The sequence below is a fragment of the Thermobia domestica genome, chromosome 6, assembly GCF_964235325.1.
Source record: "Thermobia domestica chromosome 6, izTheDome1.hap1.1, whole genome shotgun sequence".
In the NCBI taxonomy this organism is placed as follows: Eukaryota; Metazoa; Arthropoda; class Insecta; order Zygentoma; family Lepismatidae; genus Thermobia; species Thermobia domestica.
The window spans coordinates 200,077,329-200,104,317 of record NC_137459.1 but is presented as its reverse complement, the minus strand read 5'-3'; the positions used below and the strand labels follow the sequence as shown (position 1 = coordinate 200,104,317).

At 37.1% G+C, this 26,989-nt stretch overlaps 1 protein-coding gene across 1 annotated transcript in view; it reads left to right on the top strand.

Annotated features, from left to right (window-relative positions):
* The first annotated feature begins 5,519 nt into the window (after positions 1-5,519).
* The window catches only part of LOC145688399 (ribonucleoprotein PTB-binding 1-like), a 455,234-nt gene continuing 433,764 nt past the window's right edge, over positions 5,520-26,989 (top strand). The window contains exon 1 of the mRNA XM_081762581.1: positions 5,520-5,928. Coding sequence (XP_081618707.1) covers positions 5,680-5,928 — 249 coding nt within the window. The 5' untranslated portion in view covers positions 5,520-5,679. The remainder of the gene's footprint in view (positions 5,929-26,989) is intronic.

Here is a 26,989-nt window from a genome sequence, read left to right as displayed (position 1 = left end):
GCGAAGAAAAATCCAAAGAACATGTTAATTTGCCAAAAAGCTAAGTACTTTTATTTATTTATTTCACATCATAAAGGCTGTTATGGTATCTCCAGCTTGATGAGGAAGATATCAGAGGGATAACGTCCTTCGTTAAAGGCATTGGAAATGAGACTACTTGGGGCCTATAATTTAGGTACCATCCCGACATATTGTCTGGTGTGAACGAAGAAAAATTTATCTTAGGATAACTGATATGCAAAGGTTTTTTTCACACCTTCTTGACCAATTTATTATTATTATTATTATTATTATTATTATTATTATTATTATTATTATTATTATTATTATTATTATTATTATTATTATTATTATTGGAAGTTACATCTGTGTGAACGCCCTAGGTTTAAATTTCACAGGAAACAACTGCTCGAGTAATTCTATTTTTAAATAATCGGTAGCCATCCATCCTCACTGGTTTATCCAAGATTTCCTTTGACAGATTAAGTAAATGCTGGAATAGTACATCAGTTTATAAGTCCAGGCAGAGTCTGACAGTGCACTCAAGCTTTAATAATTTAATGAGCAGTGATGAAACACCTTTCAATATCTGAGAAAATGTCTGATCACGGAAATTGATATCTACCTAGAGGTTGGGATGGGCACGAGTCGAGTCAAAGGTAATCTTCTCGGGTCGAGTTCCGAGCCGAGTCACCGTTTTGAGATCGAGTTTGAGAAATGGCTCACTCGTTTAGCTCGTTTTGAAATCATTACCTGATTAGACTGGAAAGCGGAAGCTATAAGAAATGTAAGCAGTAATGTAGAATATTTTTAGTGTTGCTCACGAGGTGAGACACTGCTCGTATATCGCCTCGTCTCGATTAACAAAACAACAATGGATTTTTATAACGAGACAGCCTCAAATGTCGTGAGCACTAACATAAGTATATACTGTAGTTCTCACCATCAAGGCTGAGACCTGCACGGTGAAAGTTGTGAGCCGAAGCAGAAGCACAACCCCTTGTAAGGATGTTAACAGGCTTAGCTCGGTTCAACTGAGCGAACAGCTCGAGCCGGCTTGGTTGAGATGAGGCACCGACTCGGCTCAGGTGAGCCATCGTCTCGAGCCGGCTCGGTTGGGGTGAGCCATCAGCTCAGTTTGTTTCGGCTCGATAGTGAATTAGCTGTGAGCCGAGCCGCTCAAGCCGTTGGGAACCCTAAACCAGGACCAAACAGTTTTGACCATGTGTGACCTCTAACTAACTATTAATGATTTTTGGTTCGAGCCTGGATACTTGCTCCTACGGAACTCCAACCCAGAATCTCATGAACGATGTCCTTGCCTCCTAGACTTCACGACTACCAAGGTCAGCAGTCAACTAGCTTTTAGTATTCAGATACAAACCACCCATCTTTCATGTTTATACACGGTGTTATTATTATTATTATTATTATTATTATTATTATTATTATTATTATTATTATTAATAATAATAATAATAATAATAATAATAATAATAATAATAATAATAATAATAATAATAATAATAATAATAATAATATGAGCTCCTCCGTGGCTAAGCGGTTAGCGTACGCGCCTTTGGCGTGGGAGACCCGGGTTCGATTCCCGGTGGGAGCTCATGTGGTTCGGATTCCACGTTAATCAGTAGGTCCACGTCTCATATAGCCTCGCTGCTGAACGGGACGTTAAACTCAAAATCAACTCAACTCAACTCAATAATAATAATAATAATAATAATAATAATAATAATAATAATAATAATAATAATAATAATAATAATGTTATAGTAGTATTAGTAACATTGGTAATAATTATATTGTCTATGTACGATACTTGAAGAAAGTACATGAAACTACACACATTTGGCTCGACTCAACTCAAAACTCGAATCAAATTCGAGTCGAGTTGGATGAAATTTTTCGAGCCAAGTTCTCCAGTCGAGCTCAAATATGTCTGTTTCGAGTCGAGTCGAGTCGAGTTTCAATGAAAACTCGCTCGTGCCCATCCCTACCTAGAGGAGCAAGACTTGCGTATTTTCATATTTGCTTACTCGGTTTTAATAATAAAAAATGAACTAACTTAAAAATTCCAATTTGAACTTGTAAAGTGAAAAAGCTCCCATTTTTTAGTTTACAACTTTTATTTCTTTTAGAAAAGATTTTTAGGAGGAGAGCATTTTTTTTGTCTTTATTTACAATGTATTTTTTCTTTTTTCCAGGGTGTGTATTTATTTTATTTACTTACCAATGACCACATACCGCTCAGAGGCCATTTTATACTGAATATCTAACAACAATAACAATGGAAAGGATTTGGGAAGGAAAGAAAAAACGAAATCTTTTAAGTTTTACGTCTCACGATTGTGCCGGCTAGGCTAAAGGAGACGGTGATGATTAGAAATGAATGAAAATTGTGGAATGAAGAAAGTGGGAGGAAACGGAGAACCTCGAAAAAACTACACGCATGGTGTTTGTCTTTCTCAAAGTTCACTTGGCGCGAGCTGAGATCGAACCAAGGACCCCATGAACCATAGGTGAGCGTTCTACCACTTAGCTAACGCGGCTCCAGGATTTGGGAAGATATCGGCTAGCCTGTTTAGTAGGTACTATCTCGGCATTTGCCTGGTAGGACTAAGGAAACCCTGGAAAACCCCAGTCAGGATGGTCGGCAGCGGGAATCGAACCAACTACCTCCCGAATGAGACTCTACCAGTTGAGCTACTTCGCTCCATAAGATTGTCGTTTGTGATTTTTTTTTCCTTTTTGAATTGCTGCTGACGGGAAACCTAAGCCTGGAATCGAAAGAAATTATTGGACTAAAGTTTTAGATGGGAATACCGATACTGACAGATTCTAACTTGGCACCAGGGCTTAATTCAGCCATAAATTTTCGTCGATTTAGAAGTAAAACTACTTCTACAGCCTGGCCTGCTTAACACAGAGAGCCAAATAAGGTCTTAAATTAATCTATAATACACAAGGTAATCTTTTACTTAGTTTCTGGTTGATAGATTAAGTGGTTCGGTAACTATTCTCCAAAATGCAGCTCTCCATCAAGATTTTTCTTCTTGTTACCTCGTACACAAATCAAGGTTGTTATGTAACCGATACGAGCAGAAAGGCAGTGTGAGTTGCCTATAAGCAAGGATATTTCATAACTTCGAAGATATAACTATCTGATAACTATAAGGACCGATTATTCATTAGTATTAAATGAAGAAATACTGCTTGGTAGGGCAACCATAAAACTTTAAAAAGAACAGAATATTTCACTCATGGTTTGTACAGCGGGGGACACTTCTAAATGGTACACCTTAGCCGTAAATCTCCATATGGCTGTACCATTTAGAAGTGTCCCCCGCTGTACCTTATTTCTAGTTGTGGCACTTCTCCATGGCTAAGCGGTTAGCGTACGCGCCTTTGGCGTGGGAGGCCCGGGTTCGATTCCCAGTGGGAGCTCATGTGGTTCGGATTCCACGTTAATCAGTAGGTCCACGTCTCATATAGCCTCGCAGCTGAAAGGGACGCTAAACTAAAATCAACTCAACTCAACTCAACTAGTTGTGGCAGTTACTTATGTGTATGCAAGTTTGATATCTTTAAGAACATTATAAAGCGTAATGTTCCAAAATAAAGCATAAAGCTTTATTCCTACATTTGAAAACTGTGTTCTCAATTACTTTCTGCAAAAGAAACGTTTATTTAAAATAGTTTAGTAAAAAGAATGCTCCAAAGATAGAAACCACCAGTAGACACGATAACTAGCAAAAACGTTTATTACACCGAAGTTGAAAGCTGCGTCCTTTCAGAGTCTGAAATTCACCATACTGTTTCTTCTAACACCACCAGTCTTTGCGCTATTAAACACCAGAGTTCGATTTTTTGCACTTCCCCGTGCTCATAACTCGGAAAAAACGCCGCTTTCAACTTCGGTGTAATTCTTTTAGAATTTTATGCTTGTTTTCGTGTCTATTTTCAACCTCTACGGCCTGTTAGGAATTATGAAACACCCCATATATATATATATATATATATATATATATATATATATATATATATATATATATATATATATATATATATATATATATATATATATGTGTGTGTGTGTGTGTGTGTGTGTGTGTGTGTGTCCAACAGCAGATGGAGCGTATACCCACCTAAAAAAATTAGCATTACGTCACTGGAAATAAGTCCTTGATAGACGGCTGGATTTCTTCGGCAAAGTCGTGTTTTTATTAAAGCGCTACAAGTCGAGTAGATCGCGAAAAAATGTTTCTCATTTTATTACAGTGTTTTGCTTTCTTCTCCTTTTTGGAATTAAGCCCGATATTTTCGAGGCTATATTATAATAATAAGTTTGTATAATAATAAGTAGAAACTGGATGCAATTAGTTAAGGATAGAAGTCAGTAGAGAGCTTTTGTGAACGCGGCATTGAACCTCCGGGTTCCATAGGTCATAGAGTTAGTTTTTAGTTAGTTTGTATATTAGTTTTATCTTATCTGCGTGAATCAAACAAGGAAAACATTAAAACATGTGACATACACTTTTTTTTTTTAGTTTGTGGAAGATAAGTTATTAAGATTTTAATTTTTGCAACCATTCACTCGCAGAGAAATACTTTAAAAATTACCATTGAAAAATATATAATCAAAAGTGTCATTAGTAAGTAATAAATACAAAATATATAATGAGTATATGTGATTTGAGTATAGCATCTCGTTCAGCAGCGAGGCTATATGAGACGTGGACCTACAGTTTAACGTAGGATCCGAATCACAGAATTCCCGAAGGGAATAGAACTCGGATCTTCCACGTCAAAGACGCGTGTGTTAACTGCTTATCAACGAGGAAACTTACGGGTATATTTGATACCCCCTCGAGTTTACTTACGTTACGATATATGAAGCTCCTACTTCAAAGTTTAAAAAAAAAAAAAAAAAAAACATTAAACAATGGGACGGAAATACTTACATTTAAAATTTGTCTTTATTTCGTCTCGCAAGATTTCATTTCGCTTGAAACGAAATTAGGTACAAGGATTTTTAACTGCTTTTTCTTGAACATACATCTAAAGAAGCCACCCAAAATTGCAGGGGGCTGAGCCTCCATTCGCCACCCTCCAACTACGGGCGTGCTATTAACAAATCATGTAACGTTTTATCTTCAGTTTTAGTTAGTGTAAAGGGAGAGAGAGAGAAAAAACTCAAGAGACAATTTGGAAACCTGTAGTAGATTTCACGTCTATGTTTCGTAAGTAGTAAATAAATAATGTACCAATACAACAAATGCGTTGAGCTGTTGTTTTGTAATGAACTTTTCTAACATTGAACGTTGCAGCTTCTTTTCTTTCTTCTATGGGAACTTTTCTCTACAATGCTCTTGTCTCGAGAGCATTGAACACATGGAAGGTTTCCTTCGGGCATTGACAGGGGTCGTTCTATCATTCCTGTTTCTTCCGCAACGAGCGCTCGCGTAGCTGTTTTCTTTAACACACCTCCTGTATGTATTCGTAGCAAGAGCTCCACGTGACGTAGAAGTGAATCTCATTGGGTTCGTAACGGCTGTGTATACCACCCAGTTCTGAGCATCCCTTTTGTGCTAGTGGACTGTTCCAACGACGCGTCTCTTGGAAACTTGTCTCGATATTCTCTAAGCGGGGAAGTTTAAACCCAAAATGGCGGCCGGTGCGGCGGATACGATCGCTTCGGCTCCGCAAACATTAAGTTGTTTTAACACAGATTTATTACAAACTGCACAGGATAAATTTTGGACAGCCGGTGTCGTAGCAACTGCGTCTACGGGTAGTTTCTGGGATGACGATCCCGAAGAAAAAGTTAAGAAAAAGATTAATGAACTGAAACGCAAGTTTCACAACGGTCGTCAAGTACAAATCAAACATTTACCACGTGACGTCACGGAAGAGGTAAGTGACGATTTTTTTTTTTTTTACATGCGATATTACCCCTTGTTTTCTTTTTTCTTTTTTTTAGTGCTTACAAGACTATATATTTTGTTTATCCATATTGTTTTTCTTTTCGAAATTAGCAAGTGCGGCAATAATGTCAAATTTTATGATCGTACACTACATTATCTTTGAAAAATATTTATTTCCTTCTAGGATTAGTTTTCTTTTGTTTGAATTTCTTATTTGAAAATCAAACTGAAGATTTGGAAAGGATTGTAGCTACTTTAAATGATTTATTAAGGAAAGAATGTAACGAAAGAGGATTTTGGTAACAAAAAGGGAAAAAATGTGATTTGAAAGTTTGTCAAAAACAAAAATGAATTATTGCGTTCATTGTGTATAGCAAGTTTGATAATCATTGTGTCCGCATGTGTTATCAAATGCAATTCCCGAAGATAAAGACAAAGGTCATGCGAATGCAGCATAGAATGTTGCACACTACGACAGATTAAGTTTCCCGCACAAGTTGACCTTGGAAATATGAGATTTCACCTTGAACTCAAGTGCAGGACTCGTTTGTGTAAATATGCTGTGACATGTTGTGTATATATTTTTTCTTTATTTATAATTTTCAACTTTAATTAGTGTTTTATTTTGTTTTGCGTGCATTTGGATAAATTGGCGCGCGCATTGTTATTGGCTTTTTAATTGAAAAGTTGCGACTGTGAAATTTTGTTTCTAAGAGCGAAAGTTCGTATTTATGCGCTTTTGTCTCTGTTATTCTACGAACTATGAGAGACAGCTGACTGAGATAATATAATAAAGGACTGTAAGAAGTAGAATATTGAAATTGATAATGTAAATATGATGTTTCTAGCGCTTTCGTATATAACTATTTTTTTTTTTTTTTTAATATATAGTTAAATGAAGAGAAGTTTGTTGTTTGTTCACTTAGTATAGTACACTTGCGCTGTGGCCAGGAATGCTTTCTCCCTACTTTTGTACACTGGGAAAGGTGAAGTAATCACTTCTGGATTTTAGTATGAGGAATATTACTAAAATTCAGCGGATTAAAATTCTCTTGCCCGTGCTTCTACCAAATTTGATCAGGCTACTTTATTGTATTTCCCTGATTTCCAAATCAATATTTTCCTGTTCCGGAGTGAAAAGTATATGTAGAATTCTTTATATATAATTGTTGTCAAATGTCTGCTTTAAAGTTTATTGTATGCTATCCTACTTTATGGAGAATATTTATATTCATGAACTATGAACTTGACAGGATTTCGACCCAGGGCCGGATTAAGTTGGGGGCTTAGGAGGAAGCCTCCACGTATACAGGGACCTCTGCTCTGATCAGAATTTCAACTGGCTATCTAAATAGAATCATTAAATACAATCATCATCATAATATAAAATGTGAAACATATTCCGTTAACTTTCCTACTGTACCTTCACAGAAAATTATTAGGCGAAGTCAGTAGGGGTCGTATGTTTTTTCTAGACCCGGGCATCCAGATAGGTTGACCCGGTCCTGCATGGGCCCTTACTGTCTTAGTATTTCTTAAGGAATATGTTACATTAATGGGTGCAGATTCCTTTTAGGAGGGCTTAGTATAAACCACGAACGAACTTTAAAACGAGTTAACTTGTGCTAGGTGGCCACTAAAAAGCACGAATGATATGTAACAGAGACGGGTCAGGGGGCTCAAGTGGTAGCAGCGGGGTGCGTCCAATGAGAGCAGGCGCTTCAGCGAAAGTGGGTATGCACGTAAATTTCGTATGACAGCACAATTAATTTACCGTTCGAACGGAATTTTCACCAATCCCTTCTTTACTATGCACTTTTCACAACCATTTTTTTTTCTATTTCACGTCTCACTTTACGGCAGTTTCATCTTGATACATGAACTGGTTCATTTCGTTTTGTTATTTTTATTATTATCATAACTGGTTGCATTTCTGTCATATTGTGTTCGAATGACAAACTTTTTAAAGCTTATTATGCATATGAGGACTTATAAAAATGTAGAATTCCTTGAAATTTTAACGTTTTATCCTTTCACACGTGAAGTAATTCAAACTGCTGTTTTAATGTCCTTTGATATTTTGAACACATTGATTAGTTTCGGCATACCTTGTTACTGTTCTCAAACACTATCAACATTGCCAGTACATTACTTCGAGTGCTCACTGGAACGAGGAGGACAGTTTTTGGACATTTCGATCTTATGTATCATGACTGACAACACCCTATTGTCGCTTTCATGGTTAAAAATATGTTCTTATGTGCTTATAAGTGCAAGTTTTCTATTAGATATTTTCGCGTTTTACGCATGCTATAGATATGCTCCACATATATATTTCGATTACATATTCCGCTTTCGAAGTCAGAATTCATGTTTCTTCCGTCAATTTTACGAATGTGTGTGCCTTCTTGAAATAGGATAATAACTTTATTGTAGTTTTATCAGTGGTACGGCTATCACCTTTGTGTGAAAGGGCTCTGGATTGATCACAGACCATATTTTGTTGGTTTCTCTCGTTTTTTCCCACAAATTGTGTCGTAATCGTTCACTTTCGTTGATCATTCGTCTCCGTTAGCTTGAAAGAGCATGACATGGGATATTATGTTATATTGCATTTGGGAAAAATAAAAAGTGTTTTCGAAAAGCACTAGGTGCAATAGGTCAGTGATTCCCGAGCGGTGTATCGCGACACACTGTCACGCGGTTCCGTGAAATTGTACAATTTGAAGATTAAGAAGCATTTAATGACCGGTTAGGATCAGTTTTGAGACGGAGCGTATTGGTTTAAGTCCCCAGCAGCACTAATAATGCTCAGTCTACATAGTCAGTACTTCATAGAAACTTATGTTCATACACTATTATGATTTACATTGTTATTAACAAGATGTCAAGAAAGTGAGTCGTGTTGTGATGTCTTGGACGTTCAATAAAGTTCCATTAGTAAATAATAATTGCGAAGCACTGCAATAGATGAGTAGGGTTTGTAGCTTCTACACGAAATTAGATTTTATTATTGCACTATGTCGTAAAATAAAACCACCACTCTACAGGGTGTTTCAAAACAACACCGACAACGTTTGGGAGGTGATTCCTAACACCAAGATATGACGAAAAGTATAGCCCAACCTGGGTGCAAGAGTGCTTCCTTTCAGTTATAGGCTGCCGAGAACATGAAAAAATAAATTTTAAAGGTCCATAGCTCCAATACTACTAGTAGTCAGGTAAAAGTTTCACTTAGGAACTACTGTGTCCTATCCAAATGTTCATGTTTTAAAGTCCTGCTGTATTTTCGTAACAATTTTTATAGAGGTAGTTGTTGAGAACTTCAAATTACATGCCTGTAGCCAAACTGCTTTTGTAAAAATTGTTGTTAGTACCTTAGGATTCTGAGACATGTAGTTTTGGATGTCGCACATATTAGTTCCTAAGTGAAGTCTCTACCCGACTACGTTAGGTCCCATAGTATTAGGGCTATGGGCTTTTAAAATTCATTTTTTCATCTCTTCGGCAGCTTATAACTGAGAGGAAGCATTCGTGCACCCAGGCTGCTCTATACTTTTCGTCTTACCTTGGTGTCAGAAATCACCTCCCAAATATTGTCAGTGTTGTTTTGAAACACCCTGTATATTGTGTGCGGTACCTGGGTGTGATCTCCAATGGCGAATGCCCAGTTTTAATATCATTTGTAAACCCACAAGTATAATCTTGATGTTGTAGAGAGGACTATCAAAGTCAGTGGTCGAAGGGAGATGGTATGCCATACCACCTCTGGTTTTTCATTGATGAAAACATACCGCCTCTGGATTTTCGGTGATCAAGACATACCGTCACTGGAAAGTGGGTGCTGACATACCTTTAATAAATTCATTTTTTTATAGATAGTATTTGGCAAATAGCTTTGCACGTCAAAGATTTTAAGTTGAGAACGCCGACATTTTTGTTGTTTTCCTATCTCTTGCTTTTAATACGATGTGTCTACGAAATAGTTCACTCCTTGCTCGTATGCAAGAATCGTGTTGGTTACAGATAAGGGCCACATAACAGAAAGATCAGAGTCATGCGCCCAATTCAGACAAAAGGCAGTGTACTGAAGATGTTACTACTTTAAAGTGAAATCGGAAAGTATTGTTACTGATATGAGTTCGCCGGGATTACTTTGGTGTCTACAGTGATAGACATACATAACTGAGTTTGGTATTTGCGAGGAAAAATATAGTTTATGCAACCAAAAACATCTGTTGCTTTGCTTAAGTGTTTTATGTTAAATCTGTTTCGTTTATAGTTTTATTTTAAGCATTTTATATTTTATAGTGCCATATTCAATTGTTTCTATCTTATGTATAGGTGTATCTTCTTGTCTAAGTGCATATAATTGCCGTATTTTGAGCAGAGGTAGATTTAGGATTGTCTGCTGTGGGGGTGGACCTTCCGGGGTCTTGAATAACCTCCAAAGGTGTAAGTGGTCCACGAATTCTCCGCGGGAAAGTGTTTAAAAATTAATATAAAAACTCTGTTTTTGACCATTTTCATATATAATTCTCTATAATACATCATACGGAGATATTTATTTTCTCAGAAAGTTGAGAGCGGGGGACGAAGCCTCTCCCTGCTCCCCGTATTTACGGAGCAACTTGAGTCAGTCTCTAAATAGAAATACAATCTTTCGGGCAACGTACCCTCATTGTCTTTCAGCATTTAGATAGACGGTATGTCGAGTCAAAGTGGTAACAAAACATACCGCCTCTGCTGCTTTTTTTTTTTTTTTTTTTTTTTCCGCTTCGATCACTGACCAAAGTTCAAAGCAAACTGGGTGTTGTGTGAATATTGTACTTTATTTTCTCTTCTGTGTGTCATTTTGTTTAGTTTGTATTTGAACGAACTAACGAGTTCCTAATTAAGTTAGAAATAATAATAATACGGCTACGCAGGAAAATCTGATGCTTGCTTAATTATATGATAAAAATAACATCATTTGCTTATTACAATTGTCTTCTTACAGCTCGCTTTGAATTGTCGGTTCATGTGTTAAATTTTGAATACTTTATTATTTTTGAAATTAATGAAAGAGTGCAGTTGATTTTAACATCCCTTTCAGCAGCAACATGGGACCTGCTGATTAACATGGAATCGGAACCTCATGAGAAAATGAGATTTGGTCCTTGGTAGAAGTTGAAATGTGTTTTCCATCGAGGTTTAGTCTCGCGTACTGTAATTGCTTTATACGATTTCGAGCAAGTTTTATCTTAAAAAGTAGCACAAAATTATAAGAAATGTTATAAGCTTGTCATTAAAAGATAGAAGAAAAAGGGAAAGTAGTGTCAAGGGCAGAAATGTTTACCGTGACTAGAAGAACCATCATTGTTAACCGTTATTCATTTACTAATAAAAGTGGGTGACGTATAAGAGATACAAAATTGAACAAATGTGATACATGGAAACGTACAATTAATTTCATGTAATCCGAGTGTATTCCCTACACAAAGGCAAGTTTCTCAGTATTGAAACATAGTTATGTCGCTTCCGAAAACGGGTCAATTCCATTATGGGTAAAGATAAGTAAAGATGGAAACATAGGAAACTTGCTAGAAATAGGTGGTTTTCAGTCTAAAACGGTATTTTGATTATACAATTTTTAAAATCGCAGAAGTCGTTTGGGCTCCATGCTGGTAAAGCGCCCTGTTATATGAAAAAGTAAAGTTTCCAGACACCAGATTATTCGAATAGAACGTAGAAGCATGTAAAAATGGCAATCTTAACGTGCACACTGTTGTTTGAGGGGGACTAGGATACCTCAGGTCCGTTTTCTGGTAATGTTGTATTGTTGGTATAGTGAGCGCAGAAGGGAACAGCTTGCTTGTTTTCATTTTACATAGGGCACTTTACTAGTGTGGATCTCAAACGGATGGTGCGATTGGAAAAATCTCACCATTTCAGACTGCAAACCTTTTTTGACTTGGTTGGCGTGTGTCCCTGGACTTTAATATGCATTATATATACGTATTTTCGGTACCAACCCTGTGGTCTCCAGCGGGATGTGTTTCTCATAATAATTCTCCCGTTTTTTTTCCCTTACTTTCTTTGACTGTATGAAAATTTAATCTTTGCTATGCGTCTTTGAGAGCGGTTCCAAAGTGTCATCCAATCACAAATCTTACGCTTTATGAGGTTTAGCTAAAGTGACTTTCTCGCGACTGAAAATCCCAATCATGATTGCAGTTATCACATTTCCGAACTGTACATTGGCGAAAAGTCGAGACCTATACTTTTCTTTCTTTTTAATCAATCGAAAATACTTATATAAGTCTGGTAAGAGATTCAGGTCCAAATGAATTTCTGAAACTCACACTGAATGACTTCGCGGAACTTAACACATAGCTGGTTGAATCGCCTTATTTCATCCGAAGACTGAAACATTTTCTACATTTCATACGACTGATTGAACAAAAATAGGATACATAGCGTGATCGAGGTTGATTTTATCGATTCGAGTTTGCTTTTATATCAGACCAAGCAATAATACGTGCATTGTTAGATCTGAAAACGGTATATTCACTGAAATTCAAGGAAATACGTAGGTGATGCCAGTGTCTCCACGTGTTGGATTCATTACCTTTACATTCGGCAGTTCAGAAGTTTGTCCACCGGAAGGCTCTCATTCCCTGTCCCTGAATATTTTTTTAGTAATTAGGATAATATTAAGATGGATCTCGCAGAGATAGGAATACAAAGTAGAAACTGGATGCAATTAGCTAAGGATAGAAGTCAGTGGAGAGCTTTTGTGAACGCGGCGCTGAACCTCCGGGTTCCATAGGCCATAGAGTTAGTTAGTTTAGTTAGTTAATTACTAATGCAAATTACCCGCTTCGCTGGGTTACATTAAGAAAATAAATAGTAGTTTGTTCCGTTAGTCAGTCACTCTTTACTATTGCTAAAGCGGTCTCTGATATCGGTCATTTTCGAAGATTTTTATATTTCTCCCCTCCTCCTCCCCCATGTTGCGTGGCTGAATTTAGATTTTAAACGGCATCGGAAGTGTCTCTGTTCATCATAGAATCCGCGAAAACTATGGATTCGCCACTAATAATCTCCCTCACCTCCAAGTTTCGGGGCTGAATTTGGATGAAAAGGGGTCGAAAGTGTTACGGTTCATCTCAGCTACCCGAAAAGATGTGGATTCGTCACTGATATTGGTCATTTTCGTTAATTTTTATATATCTTTTTCCCCCCACTCCCTCAAGTTGCGAAGTTTAATTTGGATTTAAATTGGATCAGAAGTGTCACTGTTCAACTCAGGGAACCCGAAAACTATGGATTCGACACTAAAATTGATCATTTTCACTAAGTCCTAAGTTGGGTGGCTGCATTTGGATTTAAACGGTATCGAAAGTGTCACTGTTCTCAGCGACCCCGAAAACTATAGATTCAATAATAGTGTTGGTAATTTTCGATCATTTTTAAATATCTTCCCCCTCTGCCTCTCCTAAGTTGCACCGTCAAAGTGATATGGTAAAAGCCGTGCTAGCCCCGAAAGTAATCTATGTTGAAAATTTGATAGGGATCAGTCGGTTGGTTTAAGAGTGATGAAGTCAGTCACTTTCATTTTCATGTTTTAAGTATCCCTCTTCCCCTTCCCCCTTTCCTACCTTGCACCGTTAGAGTGGAATGACAAAAAACATCGCAGGCCCGAACCTCATTCATGTTGTAAGTTTGATCGAGATCGGTAGAGTAGTTCAAGAGATTGTCACATAGTCACTTTTAATTTTATAATATGGATTAGGTGCGTGCAAGTGAATTGTGTGTGAAGTGAAGTTTCGGTCGTTCTGCCGTATATATATATTGGTTTTTGTATATCTCCCTCTTCCCTACATTGTTCCATTAAATTCAAATCAATAAACATTCCAGACCCGAACCTCATCTATTTTGAAAATTCTATCGAGATCGGTCGGGTGGTTCAAGAGATTGTCACATAGTCACTTTAATTTTATAATATGGATTAGGTGCGTGCAAGTGAATTGTGAATTTGTAGTTTCGTTGCATCTGACAGGTCACAAGTTAACGTCCAGATGGACAGAAGAGTAATAGTCCATTAGTAAGATTCCCTTGAATGGAGGGCTATAGTTCATGCAAGTGAATGAAATGTCTATAACATGTTCAAGGAGAAGCCGCAATATTCCAGACGTCGTTCTGCCGAGTCCAACAGTTCAAGATTCCTGGACAGAATTAAAAAAATTCGTCCTCCACGTGCGTACTCCGTATTGAATCCATACAACCGAATGATGCATTCATATCTGGGTTTGAGTTTTTGTTTTGTGTCCTTACCCAACTCCGAGGTAACGAAATATTAACCGCTACTTTCAACGTGGCCTCGCCACCTACCGGCACTTGATTTCGGCGCAGTTGACAAGTACACAGACACCATCAAGGAAGATCAACCCTCACAGTATGGGCCGTTCCCCATGACACTGTCTCGCCTCCAAAAGGACTTGTAGTAGTATTCTCTGAAGAAATGAAGTCGAATGTCTTTTTGTCTAGCACTTCAGAAGTAGCTCGTTATATATTTTCAGCGACAGTTTCTCTCATTCCGCTTTTCTGTTAGAACTTGGAAGTTTACGTTGCAAGTTTTTCTTTGATAATTTATCCCTTCGAGGTAAAGTTTCAAAGAATTAAAAACTAGGAAATGGCGTCCCATGTGATAACATATCATTTCAAATATAATTGCGATCCGTCTTTTCCACTTATACCCTCCTAGACTGATTTTTCAAATACCCATTTTGTTACTAACTTTTACCAATTTTGAGTTCCCTTGGGAATATGTGGTTAGCGGTCAAACCTTTGCTTCGGGGTCCCAGTGGGAGCTCGTGTACATCGAATACCACCTTAAGATGTTCAGCTCAACCATTTCCAAAAGATGACCTGGTATTATCAATCGATACTGAAATTATCTTCCTCTTTTCCATTAAGTCCGGTATATGAAAGGGCCTGTGACACATACATGAGGTGAGCTCCTCCGTGGCTAAGCGGTTAGCGTACGCGCCTTTGGCGTGGGAGACCCGGATTCGATTCCCGGCGGGAGCTCTGTGGTTCGGATTCAACGTTAATCAGTAGGTCCACGTCTCATATAGCCTCGCTGCTGAAAGGGACGCTAAACTAAAATCAACTCAACATACATGAGGTGTCTAGGCCATAACAACTGATTTTGATGAAACTTGCTAGACTGATAGGACACTTTGCAGAACTAATGTAATTAGCAGGAATTTGTTGATAAAGCTGTAGTTTCTGAGATACACTCGATTCATTAAGGATAACATTTGTCGTGATATCTAGAGAACGGCTCTACCGAGATCAAACAAACTTTGTAAGCCGTAATAGAAACGAAATTAAAACGAATTCTCTTGACCTGCGCATAATGCGCATATCTCGAAAACGTGAAGACTGCGATATGTTTTTCTCTTGTTTAGTTTGAACTATATGACGAGAATAAGATAATGCAAGGAAAAGAAAAAGAAAAGTAGACACAAAGGTAAAAGTTTTCAAGCAATTGAGGTGAGAAGATGTTTGGTTAGTGTGCCCCCGGACACCTGCATCTAGTTACGCACTCTGTCTCGCTTCTCAGTCAAGCATTTCCATTACACCTGTGTAGAAGTTATATAGTTAATGCTAATAGTCGCCATATTCGGGTCGTAGTGATATCAAGTACTGTAAGTCATCAATGTAGCACATCAGTAACACAGTATTAAGGGGGCGTAAGGATGAACTATGAGGCCTATAGTCGCGATCTATGAAACTAGTAGTAGGCACAAAAACAGGTTTTTCGGTTTTTTACGAAAACCGAAACCGGGTTTTGAAAAGTTTCACAAACCTGATTTTTCACCGAAACCAGTTTAACCGTAATCGGTTATCCGTTTTCTACAAGGCAGGTTTGGTTTTTCACTGGATCCGGTTTCGGTTTCCTTCAAACCCGGTTCCGTTTTTTTTTTCAAAATTGGTTCTATTTCTGACCGGGATAGTATCCGTTGTTCTCCGGAAATCGATCCCGTTTCCACAGAAATAGTTTTCCAAAAGTATTCACAGAAATCAGTTTGGGTGAGAAACCGAACCGGTTTTTGGAGAAAACCAAAACCGGTTTCGGTGGAGAAAAACGAACCAGTGTTGGACAAGATGAACCCAAGTTAGGTGGGAAATCGAACCGGTTTTTTGAGGAAATGAAACCGGTTTTGGTGACAACCGGACCTGTTTTAGGAGAAAACCGAAATGTTGGTTTTTCTAGAAACCGGTTTCCGGTTTTTATAAAAGCTGTTTTGCCCATCCCTAATTGGAACCAGGCAATACTTTTTTGTGACTAGACTGTTTGACGCGACGAGATGAGACAACCCCAAGCGTCTCGTCTCATGGCCACACTAAATATACATAGGTAACCCTATGACCTATGATTTTGCAAGTTTCTTTGAAGCATAGATGCCTGCATCACACTGACGTGTTCCAATAGACCACGACAATAGGCCTAATAGTTTATCCTTACTCTCTTAATACTGTGTTGCTGTTGTGCAACATTGATGACTTACAGTACTTGATATCACTACGACCCGAATATGGCGACTATTAACCTTAACTATATGACTTCTACTCGGGTGTAATGGAAATATATGACTGAGAAGCCAGACGGAGTGCGTAACTAGATGCGGGTGTCTGGGGGCAGACCAACCAAACATCTTTCCTCCTCACTTGCTTGAAAACGCTCACCTTTGAGTCTAGTTTTTTTTTTCTTGCATTATCTTATACTCGCATTAAGCAAGAGAAAAACATATGCGCATTCTGCGCAGGTCAAGAGAATTAGTTTTAATTTCGTTTCTACTATGGCTTGTAAAGTTTGCTTGATCTCGGTGGAGCCGTTCTCTCGATATCACGACAAATGTTAACTTTAATGAATCGACTGTATCTCAGAGACTACAGCTTTTTCATCAAATTCCATCTAACTACATTAGTTCTGCAAAGTGTCCTATTAGTCTAGCAAGTTTCATCGAAATCGGTTGTTGTGGCCCAGACACCTTATGGATGTGTCACAGACCCTTTTCTGTGAGGGCTGTTGATCAGATTTGAGCAAGTCATTAATGCTGCTTTCCTTTGAGCTCTTCAAATGTTAAGATGATTCAGTAGCATACTTCTGGGATTGGTGCCTTTACCATGTCCTTCAGATATGTTTACTGTAAAGGTCAAGTGTTTTGTCATGTTCTTTGTGTATATTACCACGAACAACGATTCCTTCGAATTGTGTGACATAACAGTTCACTGTGTGTTTCTTTTGTTGCTTCTGGTGGCAGGAATAATACGGTTCAATTGACTATTGTCATGAATCGTTGCGGTGTTTAAATTCTCTATTGTTTAGTGTGTTTGTTGTAATTATCCAATGATTCATCGTGTTTCCTTTAAGATCTATCAACAACATTGTGATCTTTTCTATTAAAAGCCATACTATTGTTAATGTTATTTAGTATAAGTGATATTCTGGAATTAATTACGATCTTAATTTTCGTATTTCCTTTTTGCGTGTTTCTGTGTCTAATATCTTAATTCGTATCTTTCTGAAACTGTGATTTTTGTATGGTCCGTATTCCAAATACTATTTCTTGGCAACAAAGAACAGACAATGTAAATTCAATTGTTCATCATACAAGCTTCAGTGACGGGAAATATGAAATGTAAGACTCTTCCTCACTTACAATAGCCAGTCGTTGATTTGTATGTTAGCGTTTCTTCCTTTAGCACCGAGGCTGTGAGATATGAACCTACAATTTAACGTGGGATCTAAACAGAAGCTTCTTTTTCCGGATGTCCAGCACCGAAAACAAATTGTGCTTAGCCCTGTGCGTGGCCAAAGGGTAGCTAATTGTCATTCTTAATTTGACTAATGGGTTCAGAGCAATAGTTCCTTAGTGTATTTAAGATCTCTCTTCTAAGGCTGTAAGCCTTGTATTGAGGGAAGGTCAATTCTAGAATTTTTACTTTCCGAAATCCGGGAAGTAAAGTCGGAAAAGATCCGGAATTCGGAAAGACTCCAGATTCGAACTAACTTCCGGATTTTTCCCGAATTCTTGAAAGTGAAATTTCCAATCCCGGAAAATAAATTATCTGAATTCTGGAAAATTTTGACCATCCCTACTTGTACTTCATTTTTACTTCGCTTTTTTTTTTCTGTGAATATCTGTATCAGGCTAACCTTTTGATCACTTCGGTTATCTTCAAATGCATTCACTTTTCATTTCAGTGTTCAATGTTTTGCTGATTGAACTTATCAACATGAACGAGATATTCTGTTTAGAAGAATTCTCGTTATATGCGAAATTCCTTTTCCGGGGTAGAACGCTCACTTCTGGTGCAGGGGTGCCTCGTTCGATCCCAGCCTTCATGAACTGATATTTGTGGTAGACAAGCGCCGTGTGTGTGAATTTCCTCGAGACGTTGATGCTTAATCGTGAGACTTTAAACTCAAATAAATAAATAATACTGTTCGCTGACCCATTTCCATAATGGTATTTATCTATCAGACTCCATGTAAAATTTATAATTGAACTAGTAAGAGGTTGAATGGAAGGTGAATGAAATCGCGCTTGCTCTGAAAGTGAAGATCTGAAATTGTTGCGCGTTGACGAACCTTTTTTGTAAGCAGTAACCAGGTACATAGATGCTGATGGTCAGTATTGTGTAAAATTGCTATTTTACCGGACTCGAATTGACAGCGAGATGAAAATTACCGATGATAAACAAGATTAGTGGATTTTTTTAGTGAAGTTCGTTACGGCGGTAATCAAGATAATTGATTTCCGATAAGTACATGATCTGTATGTGTAATTTGTTCTTCCTGTGGAAAGTCAATTGAGATCGAAAGTCGTTAGCGAAACACCCTAATAAGTTGATTTTCCGTCTTTTTTTCCTCCCATAAAATGTATGGTATATATATATATTCAAGAGGTGCAGGGTCGCTATGTTGGGCGCGTACTAGTTTTTCACAGCTTGTACTAGTGTCAAAAGGATTGGGGGATTAATATTGTATGAAACAATGTGTATAGGATTTTATTCCGTTACGGAAAATGGTATGAGGGTAGAGTGGTATCTTACTTCATATATACGTATTTATATTGCACTACCTAGTAGTGAATGACACTTTTGTGGGGAGTATATAATGTAATGAACCAGTGATTGAGTTTAAAGTTTCAGAATCTGTTCATTCCCTTCTATTTTAAATCTTAATAGCAGGGTTGGCTGGTTTAAACCATGGTTTAAAACTTGGTTTAAACCAGCTGGTTTAAAAAAAAACAATTGGTTTAAACCAAAAAAAAAGAAAGAAAAACGCTTTAAATCGTGTGAACTTCATGGTGACGTTTCCACATATCAAACCACCCGCATTACGTTTATCTACTTTTTACCTTTTAATCAAGGGGTCCCGTGTTCCATTCTCGGTCGAAGCACAACTCAACTTTCAAGTGTAAACCAAGTAGCGATTCGAGGTGTGCCTTTAAGCGAAAGTCTTCTCCGTGATAACCTTGGTATTTCATAAGGACGTTAAGCCTAAAAATACGAAATGAAACCAAATTATATATTTCTACTTGAATGAATGTCTGTTGTTTTATAAAGAAGCCAAGCTTGCCTCTTATTAATAGAAATTGGTAAAATGTATCAACTGCCTACGTAGCTTCCAACATCAGCTTCGATTCGACTTTGTTTTAATTTTATTGAATGATATATAGCGTAGTGATTATGATATGTTGACCTTAAAATTTTACATACAAACACATTTAAAGTAATAACAGGATTCCAATGGCTAAGGCGAGAGTTTCCCAATTTATATATAATTCTACTTGTGTAATTGTTTATCTTTTTGTCCTTTTGAAATGACTCTTGACAATTATATTAACAAGTACGCCTATGTAAAGATCAGTACAACGTATTTTTAACAGGAGTCCTTCGTGAGTGAGTCGGCAATCGCATTTGTCACCAATTAGTCCCGGTTTCGTGTCGAAATCGACAATTTCACTTGGATGTAAGTCTAAAAGCAGTTTGGATTCCGCTTTAAGCTTGTGACCCCTTCCAGGATAACCTTGTTGTTGCATAATAACACCAAGGCGAAACGAATTTCTGTCCATATCTAATATAAATACATAGAGTAAATTATTTAAGCCAAAAAAAAAAGGGTTTAAACAAAAAAAAAAATTTTCATTAAAACCATGGTTTTTGCCAACCCTCCTTAATAGTGCGGTCTTCGTGATATTCCTTTCAGCTTGATAAACTTATTCTGCTGATGTCAAAGGAATATTACCCTGTATCTAGGGACAAAGTGAGGCTGTAGAGAAAGGAGACTTTCTGTGATGGAACAGCTTCATTTTATTATTATTGCTGTTTCATTATTGTTCGTTGTGTTGTCTTTATTTGATTTTGATTTGATTTTCATTTTAGCGTCCCTTTCAGCAGCGAGGCTATATGAGACATGCGCCTACAGCTTAACGTAGGATCCGAACCACTTGAGCTCCCGCTGGTAATCAAACTCGGGTTTCCACGCCAAATACGCGTACGCTAACCGCTTAGCCACGACGTAGCTCAGTGTTGTCTTAAGTGTTATATAAAGCATGAGAGGTCCTGATTTTCTCTGGCTTACCGTTAGAAGTATTTCTGGGTAGAGCATTATGTTAGAGGTCTTGGTCAACAATCGGTCTCTTCTTCTTTTATTTTAACGATATTCCTGAAAACTGTACTAGCCCTGATAGGGTTGGCTGGTTTTGGTTTAAACCAGCTGGTTTCTTAAGACTGGTTTAAACCAAAATCGAAAAGTGTTCATAAAATCTTGATGAACAAACATTTGTGGGTTATCACGTTTCACTCCCGTATATTCGTATTATATTCAGACATAAATACCCCATTCATTACTCGGAGATTATACTACAAAAGCAACTTACATATAAGTTTATAAATGTTTCTTTTGTGATTTTGTTATATCCCAATCAAAGAAAATTCTAAATATTGTTTCATTTAATAATGTTTACCATTGATAAAATACGTCGAAATGACGTACTTTTTTGGGGGTGTCATAAAAACCCCACGAGAGGCATTTATTGGAATCAGAAGTATCTTTATCTATTTATGTATAAATGGGTCAGAGCCAAAATGGACTCAAATAATTCGTACCTTTATGCATTTTTCTTACTGATACGCAAATTAAGTCGTTGTATTTCTTTAACCCTAGAAAGGCAAACTTCACTATCAACCCATTAAAGGTAAACATACGTAATATTTACGTACACACTAAATAATGATCTATAAATATACGATTCATATAGAAACTCTTATTGTTGATTTGTTCAAGGTTCCAAAATTGAAGTTTTATTGTTTAGATAGTATTACAGCACTACTATTATCCAGGGCCGTAATTTGTGGGGGCAGGGGTGACAACTGCAACCTAGGGAAGCTCCCCGCGGTTTGAGAGGCCCCATTTTAAGAAAAATATTTTTAACTTCATATACGGTACGAACATGAAATTATAAATGAAGCATCAAACAGGTTCGCTACATTACATAAACAAAACAACACACAAAAGGTAAATAAAACAAAAATGAGTCGTGAGCCCATTTCAGTAAACAAATATTTACTATTAGAGGCCCTAGAAATAATATTTATTCGTATGGCTTTGAGATTTGTCAATATTATCACCTTAATTAACTTTTATGTATGGAACGGGCCCAGGGGCGTAAGTAACGGCACCGCAGATCTTGCCGTGTGGGAGGGCACACAGGTTCCGGGGGCCCATAAAGAGTAAGAGAAAATGGAAAGAGAGGGGGCACAAGAATTAGAAAAACAACTTTTTCTAGGGGGCCCAAATACACATATTAATGCTTGCCCCCTGCCCCCAAGAAAAAATCTAAGTTACGGCGCTGCTATTATCCTAAATCTTTTAGAAGTACATAGAAAAAAAGCAAAATAAACATTATTAACACTTAAGAACAACTCTGAGAAAGTCTAGATATATCACTGATTATTTTTGTTATTAGGAAATATTGAATTCATATTGAATAGTTCTTTCACATAATATGTCAGATTGGTTCGCAAATCTCACACAGTTATAACACATTTTGATCTGATGTTCACCACATACTGTCTTATTGCAGTTATAGCAGTGTTTCTTGGGATCTTCCCACTTGAATCTGTCATTGGATTTGTGCTCCACGGACCATTCTTTCCTAGCAATTCACTAACACCACTAATTTTCACTTGCTTTTCTTCAAATGAAAGTTCATTTACCTTCTCATCTCAAAATTTACTGCCCTCTCTGTCTGATTTTATCCAGATTCCTCTCTTGAATGCGTGGCGAGACTGCTATTTTCGTTTTTACTACATGTGGAAACTTTCCGCTTCTATGATTGGATTTGAGATTTCATATTCAACAGTTCGAATTCCTGACACGAAATGTTGTTCAATATCAATTTCACTGGGGTAGTAATCTGGATCTTTGTCGGAGTCATCTGCTTCTTCTTCTGATCTCACATCAATTTCAGCGTTATCTTTCTCCATTTCTGAATCTAAGGTTCCTCTAATATCCGTAAAATAGCTTCCTCGCTATTTATTGCACCACACTCGTCCATTTTTGTAATAATAATTAAATATTTACGAATGACAATAGTCCATTGATGGTAAACATACGTAAAAAATGCGTGCAAGAAAACTAACGCTAAAGGTAAACACACGCTAAACTTACGTATAAGATTTTACGTTCAAAGGTAAACATACGCCAAATTTACGTATAAGGTTCTACACTCAATCGTTTGGTACAGAGAACATAACATGTACAGAAGTAATTATCGTCTGAACATCAAGCCAACTAACCAGCGATAGCATATCTTGAGGTTTGTATTTCTACACACAGTTTCTGTTACGTCACATCAGTGTTTCCAACACGTACACGTAAAATTTACGTAGTTTACCTTTCTAGGGTTAACTTGGACTAATAAAAGTCGTGGTGAACTAACTTGGACTAAATTAGTTATTCTGTACTCTGCAGTATTTTGAAATTGTCCTTATGTAATTCTGTATAATGGTTTCACTTGTGCAACTGTTTATCTTTTTGTCCTTCTGAAATGACTCTTGACAATTATATTAACAAATATGTAAAGATCAGTACAACGTAGCCTAATTTTATCAGGAGTCCTTCGTGAGTGAATCGGCCGACATATCGCATTTGTTGCCAATTAGTCTCTGTTTCGAGTTCAGATGGAGAACAATTTCTCTCGGATGTAAGCAGACGAGCGGTTTGGATTCTGCTTTAAGCTTATATGACCCCTTTCAGCATAACCCGGTTGTTACATAATAACACCAAGGCGAAACAAACCCATTTCTGTCCATATGTGATATAAATACATAGAGCAAATTATTTAAACCAAAAAGAACGGGTTTTAACAAAAAAACGGGATTTTTTTCAATAAAAAAAGGGTCTTGGCCAACCCTGAGCACTAAAACACTAACTACAGATGAGAAGTAAGTTAGCGCTCTTTCGTGGCTGAGCGGTTAGCTTTACGCGCCTTTAGCGTGTGGGACCCGAGTTAGATTCCCAGCGGGGGCTCTTGTAGTTCCCGATAATCAGTAGGTCCCGTCTCATATAGTCTCGCTGCTGGAGGGGACGTTAACCCCTAAACGGCCGACGTGAGTATGCAGATATGCTATCGGTAGGAATGCGTGGTTGTTATACTTACGTTCATACTTACAAGAAAGATTTAAATATATTATACGAAATTACGCTTTGCAACACAATGCAAGGTCTGGTAATGTTATATCAACAGTGTGAGTTTATTGGACTCACCTTGGCTGTATGTTAGGAAAATAGGTTGGCTGTTGTAGGATTAAATTCAAAATCAACTCAAGGAGTAAATTATTCGCTGTCGTTATACTGATAGAAAACATATCATAATTACTATTTCTAGACAGCTTAAAGTACAGCGTAATTTTTAAGAAATATTGAGTATTCAAATATACTTTCCTGAGGAAGGATATGTAAAGTTCTGTTAATGTAAAGGAGATATAATAGAAATATAGCATGTAGCAAGTTTCGAAAGTTCTGAACATACAGTTTCTTGCACTTGGCACCTGACCAGTACTGTAATGACTTGTTCAAGATTCTGACGTGTGTGATGCCAGAACGATTTACCATTCTCTGCATATAAAAAAACAGGTTTTAGTACTATATCTAATTATTTTAATTTTCAATTTACTATAGATTAAACTAACTACATAAGCTAGATAAGTTTTGCGTTATGCAGGGATCCACTAGTAGACGGAAAAAGAGGCGAAAGTTTTTTGGTCTGAATGGATCTATTTCTCTGTAGTGTATTGACAGTTACAATCAGTAACTTTTGCTGCAATATATATATATATATGTTCTTAAGAGCTAACTAAAGTGCTCTGAAGATATGGCAAGTATGGACTCGTACTAAGATGTTTAATTGCAAGAATGACGCTCAAATCGTAAATACGTGTACATATTGCGGCTGAGTAAATACAGAATAGTTAGGGAAGCTCTTTTCGTTTTCTGTTGTTAGTTTTCAGACATAATTCGATATTTCCTCATTACAGCAACAGCAACAAAAGTGACAGTATTAATTGAGCACATTCAAATTTATATGTATTATTAACATATTTTACATATTTTGTTTCCGTACTAACGTTCAGCTGTTCAAAAGCAAATGGTGTGGAGAAATTTCCAAGGCTCTATCTGTTTAATTGCTTTTCACAGGTACGCAAGGGAACTTCAATGTTCCGGCTAGTACCTCATCCTTGCAGTCTTTCTTTGATTGCTAATATCACCTTCACGTTTCTCTACCATAGTCTTTCGACTTTTTACGCCATTGTTCGTATTGATTAAAATTATACTTGGTTTGTCTTGTTAATTAGAGTCTGATTAATTTCACGTACCAGGTTTCAGTAACGTGAAGGACATCCTGTGGGATTTTGAATGTATTTGCCCAAGAAGGTGTAACGGTGCATATAATGTAATTTGCGTAATAGGTGGACTACAATAAGTTTTCATGAAAGGCAATTCACACACACACACACACACACACACACACACATATATATATATATATATATATATATATATATATATATATATATATATATATATATATATATATATATATATATATAATACGGTGCACCATTTATCTCGATGCTTTTGTATCTTTTAAACTAGATACACAATCCTGAAGTTTCGTACCACGCAAATATCAACAGGGGGACTTGTTTGACATACTCTTCAACACCACCAGGTTAAGTGTTGGCTACCAGCATGATTTTTCTTTCTTTTTTTTTTTTTTTTTTCAAGTAGCACTGCATTACAACTATTACGCAAATGACACGGACGAGGTAACTCACATCAAAAGTATTTTACACGGAATGTCCTTGAACCTGAACCCACAAAGTGGGGGTGATGTATATATTTCCAGAAAGCTTGGGTCAAGGTAAGATCAAGACCGGTTGCCAAAATTGGAGAGGTCTCAAGCATTCCGCTTGAGGGCAGCACGCTACTAATTTTTATTAACACCTTTAAACGTATCTTAAAGTCCGTTGCAACCCCGAAAAATCTGAAACGGTGGGACAAATATGAAAACAGAAAAACGTGTCTTTCATCATTTCAAAAGTATAGCGTATCAAAGTAAAATAAATTGTCCCAGGGTCCTAGATGGGGTCCAACTCATTTTTTTTTTTTTTTTTAAATGGAAAGGAGACAAATTGCATATCGTATGAAAGTTGGTGTTAAATAAAATAAGATAAATCAAGTCGTGACTCTCTACGGTAAGCCTGTGCAAAATAGCAGTGGGTCAAAATATCAACACAATCTTTATTGCAAAGTCTATGGCCACTCGTATGTATCTGTAACGGTGGAATGGGTGTAGAAACAAAAACACGGATATGTCATTATTTCAAAAGTGTAATGATTCAAAGTAAAAAAAAAAAAAAATGTTCCAGGGTCCCAGAGGGGGTCCAACTCAAAATGTTGAAATGGAAAGGGGTTAAGTTGAGTATCATTTGAAAGCTTATGTTAAGTGAAAGAAGAGAAAACAAGCCTCGACTCTTGAAAAAGTCTATTGTCACTTCTATTAATCTGAAGCGGTGAGACAGGTGAAAAAACAAAACAAAACAAACACTAGAATTATCAAAGGAAATGACTCGTGCCATTTACAATGCTTATCGACAGTCGAGATTTGTCCAATGTCCAATTCTGTATCATTTAACACGAGCTTTCACATGATGTGCTTATTTACCACCCTTGGCACTTGAAACTTTTGAGTTGGACCCCGTCTGGGATTCTGCAGTTGAAACTGGGATATTTTTTTTTTTCCTTTGATACATTTTTTTTTTTACACCTGTCTCACCGTTTCAGATTAAGAGGAGTGGCAATAGACTTTTTATCAAGAGTCGAGACTTGTTTCCTCTTCTTTCACTTAACATAAGCTTTCATACGATACTCAATTTGAACCCCTTCCTATTTCAACATTTTGAGTTTGACATCGTCTTTGAACCCTGCGAGGAATCCTGGAACATTTTTTACTTTGAATTATTATTATTATTATTATTATTGAAATAATGACATGTCCATGTTTTTGTTTCTACACCTATTCCACCGTTACAGATACACACAAGTGGCTAGAGACTTTGCAATGAAGATTGTGTTATTTTGAGCCACCGCTATTTTGTACAGGCTTATCCTAGAGAGTCGCGACTTGATTTATCTCTTTATATTTAACACCAACTTTGATACGATGTGCAAGTTGATCCCCCTTTCCATTTAAAAATTTTGAGTTAGACCCCGTCTGGGATCCTCTGGGGTATCCTGGGACAATTTATTTTACTTTGATACGTTATACTTTTGAAATGATGAGACATGTTTTTCTTTTTTCATATTTGTCCTACCGTTTCAGATTTGTTGAGGTTGCAACGGACTTTAAGACACGCTTAAAGGTGTTAATAAAAATTAGTAACGTGCTGCCCTCAAGCGAAATGCTTGAAACCTCCCC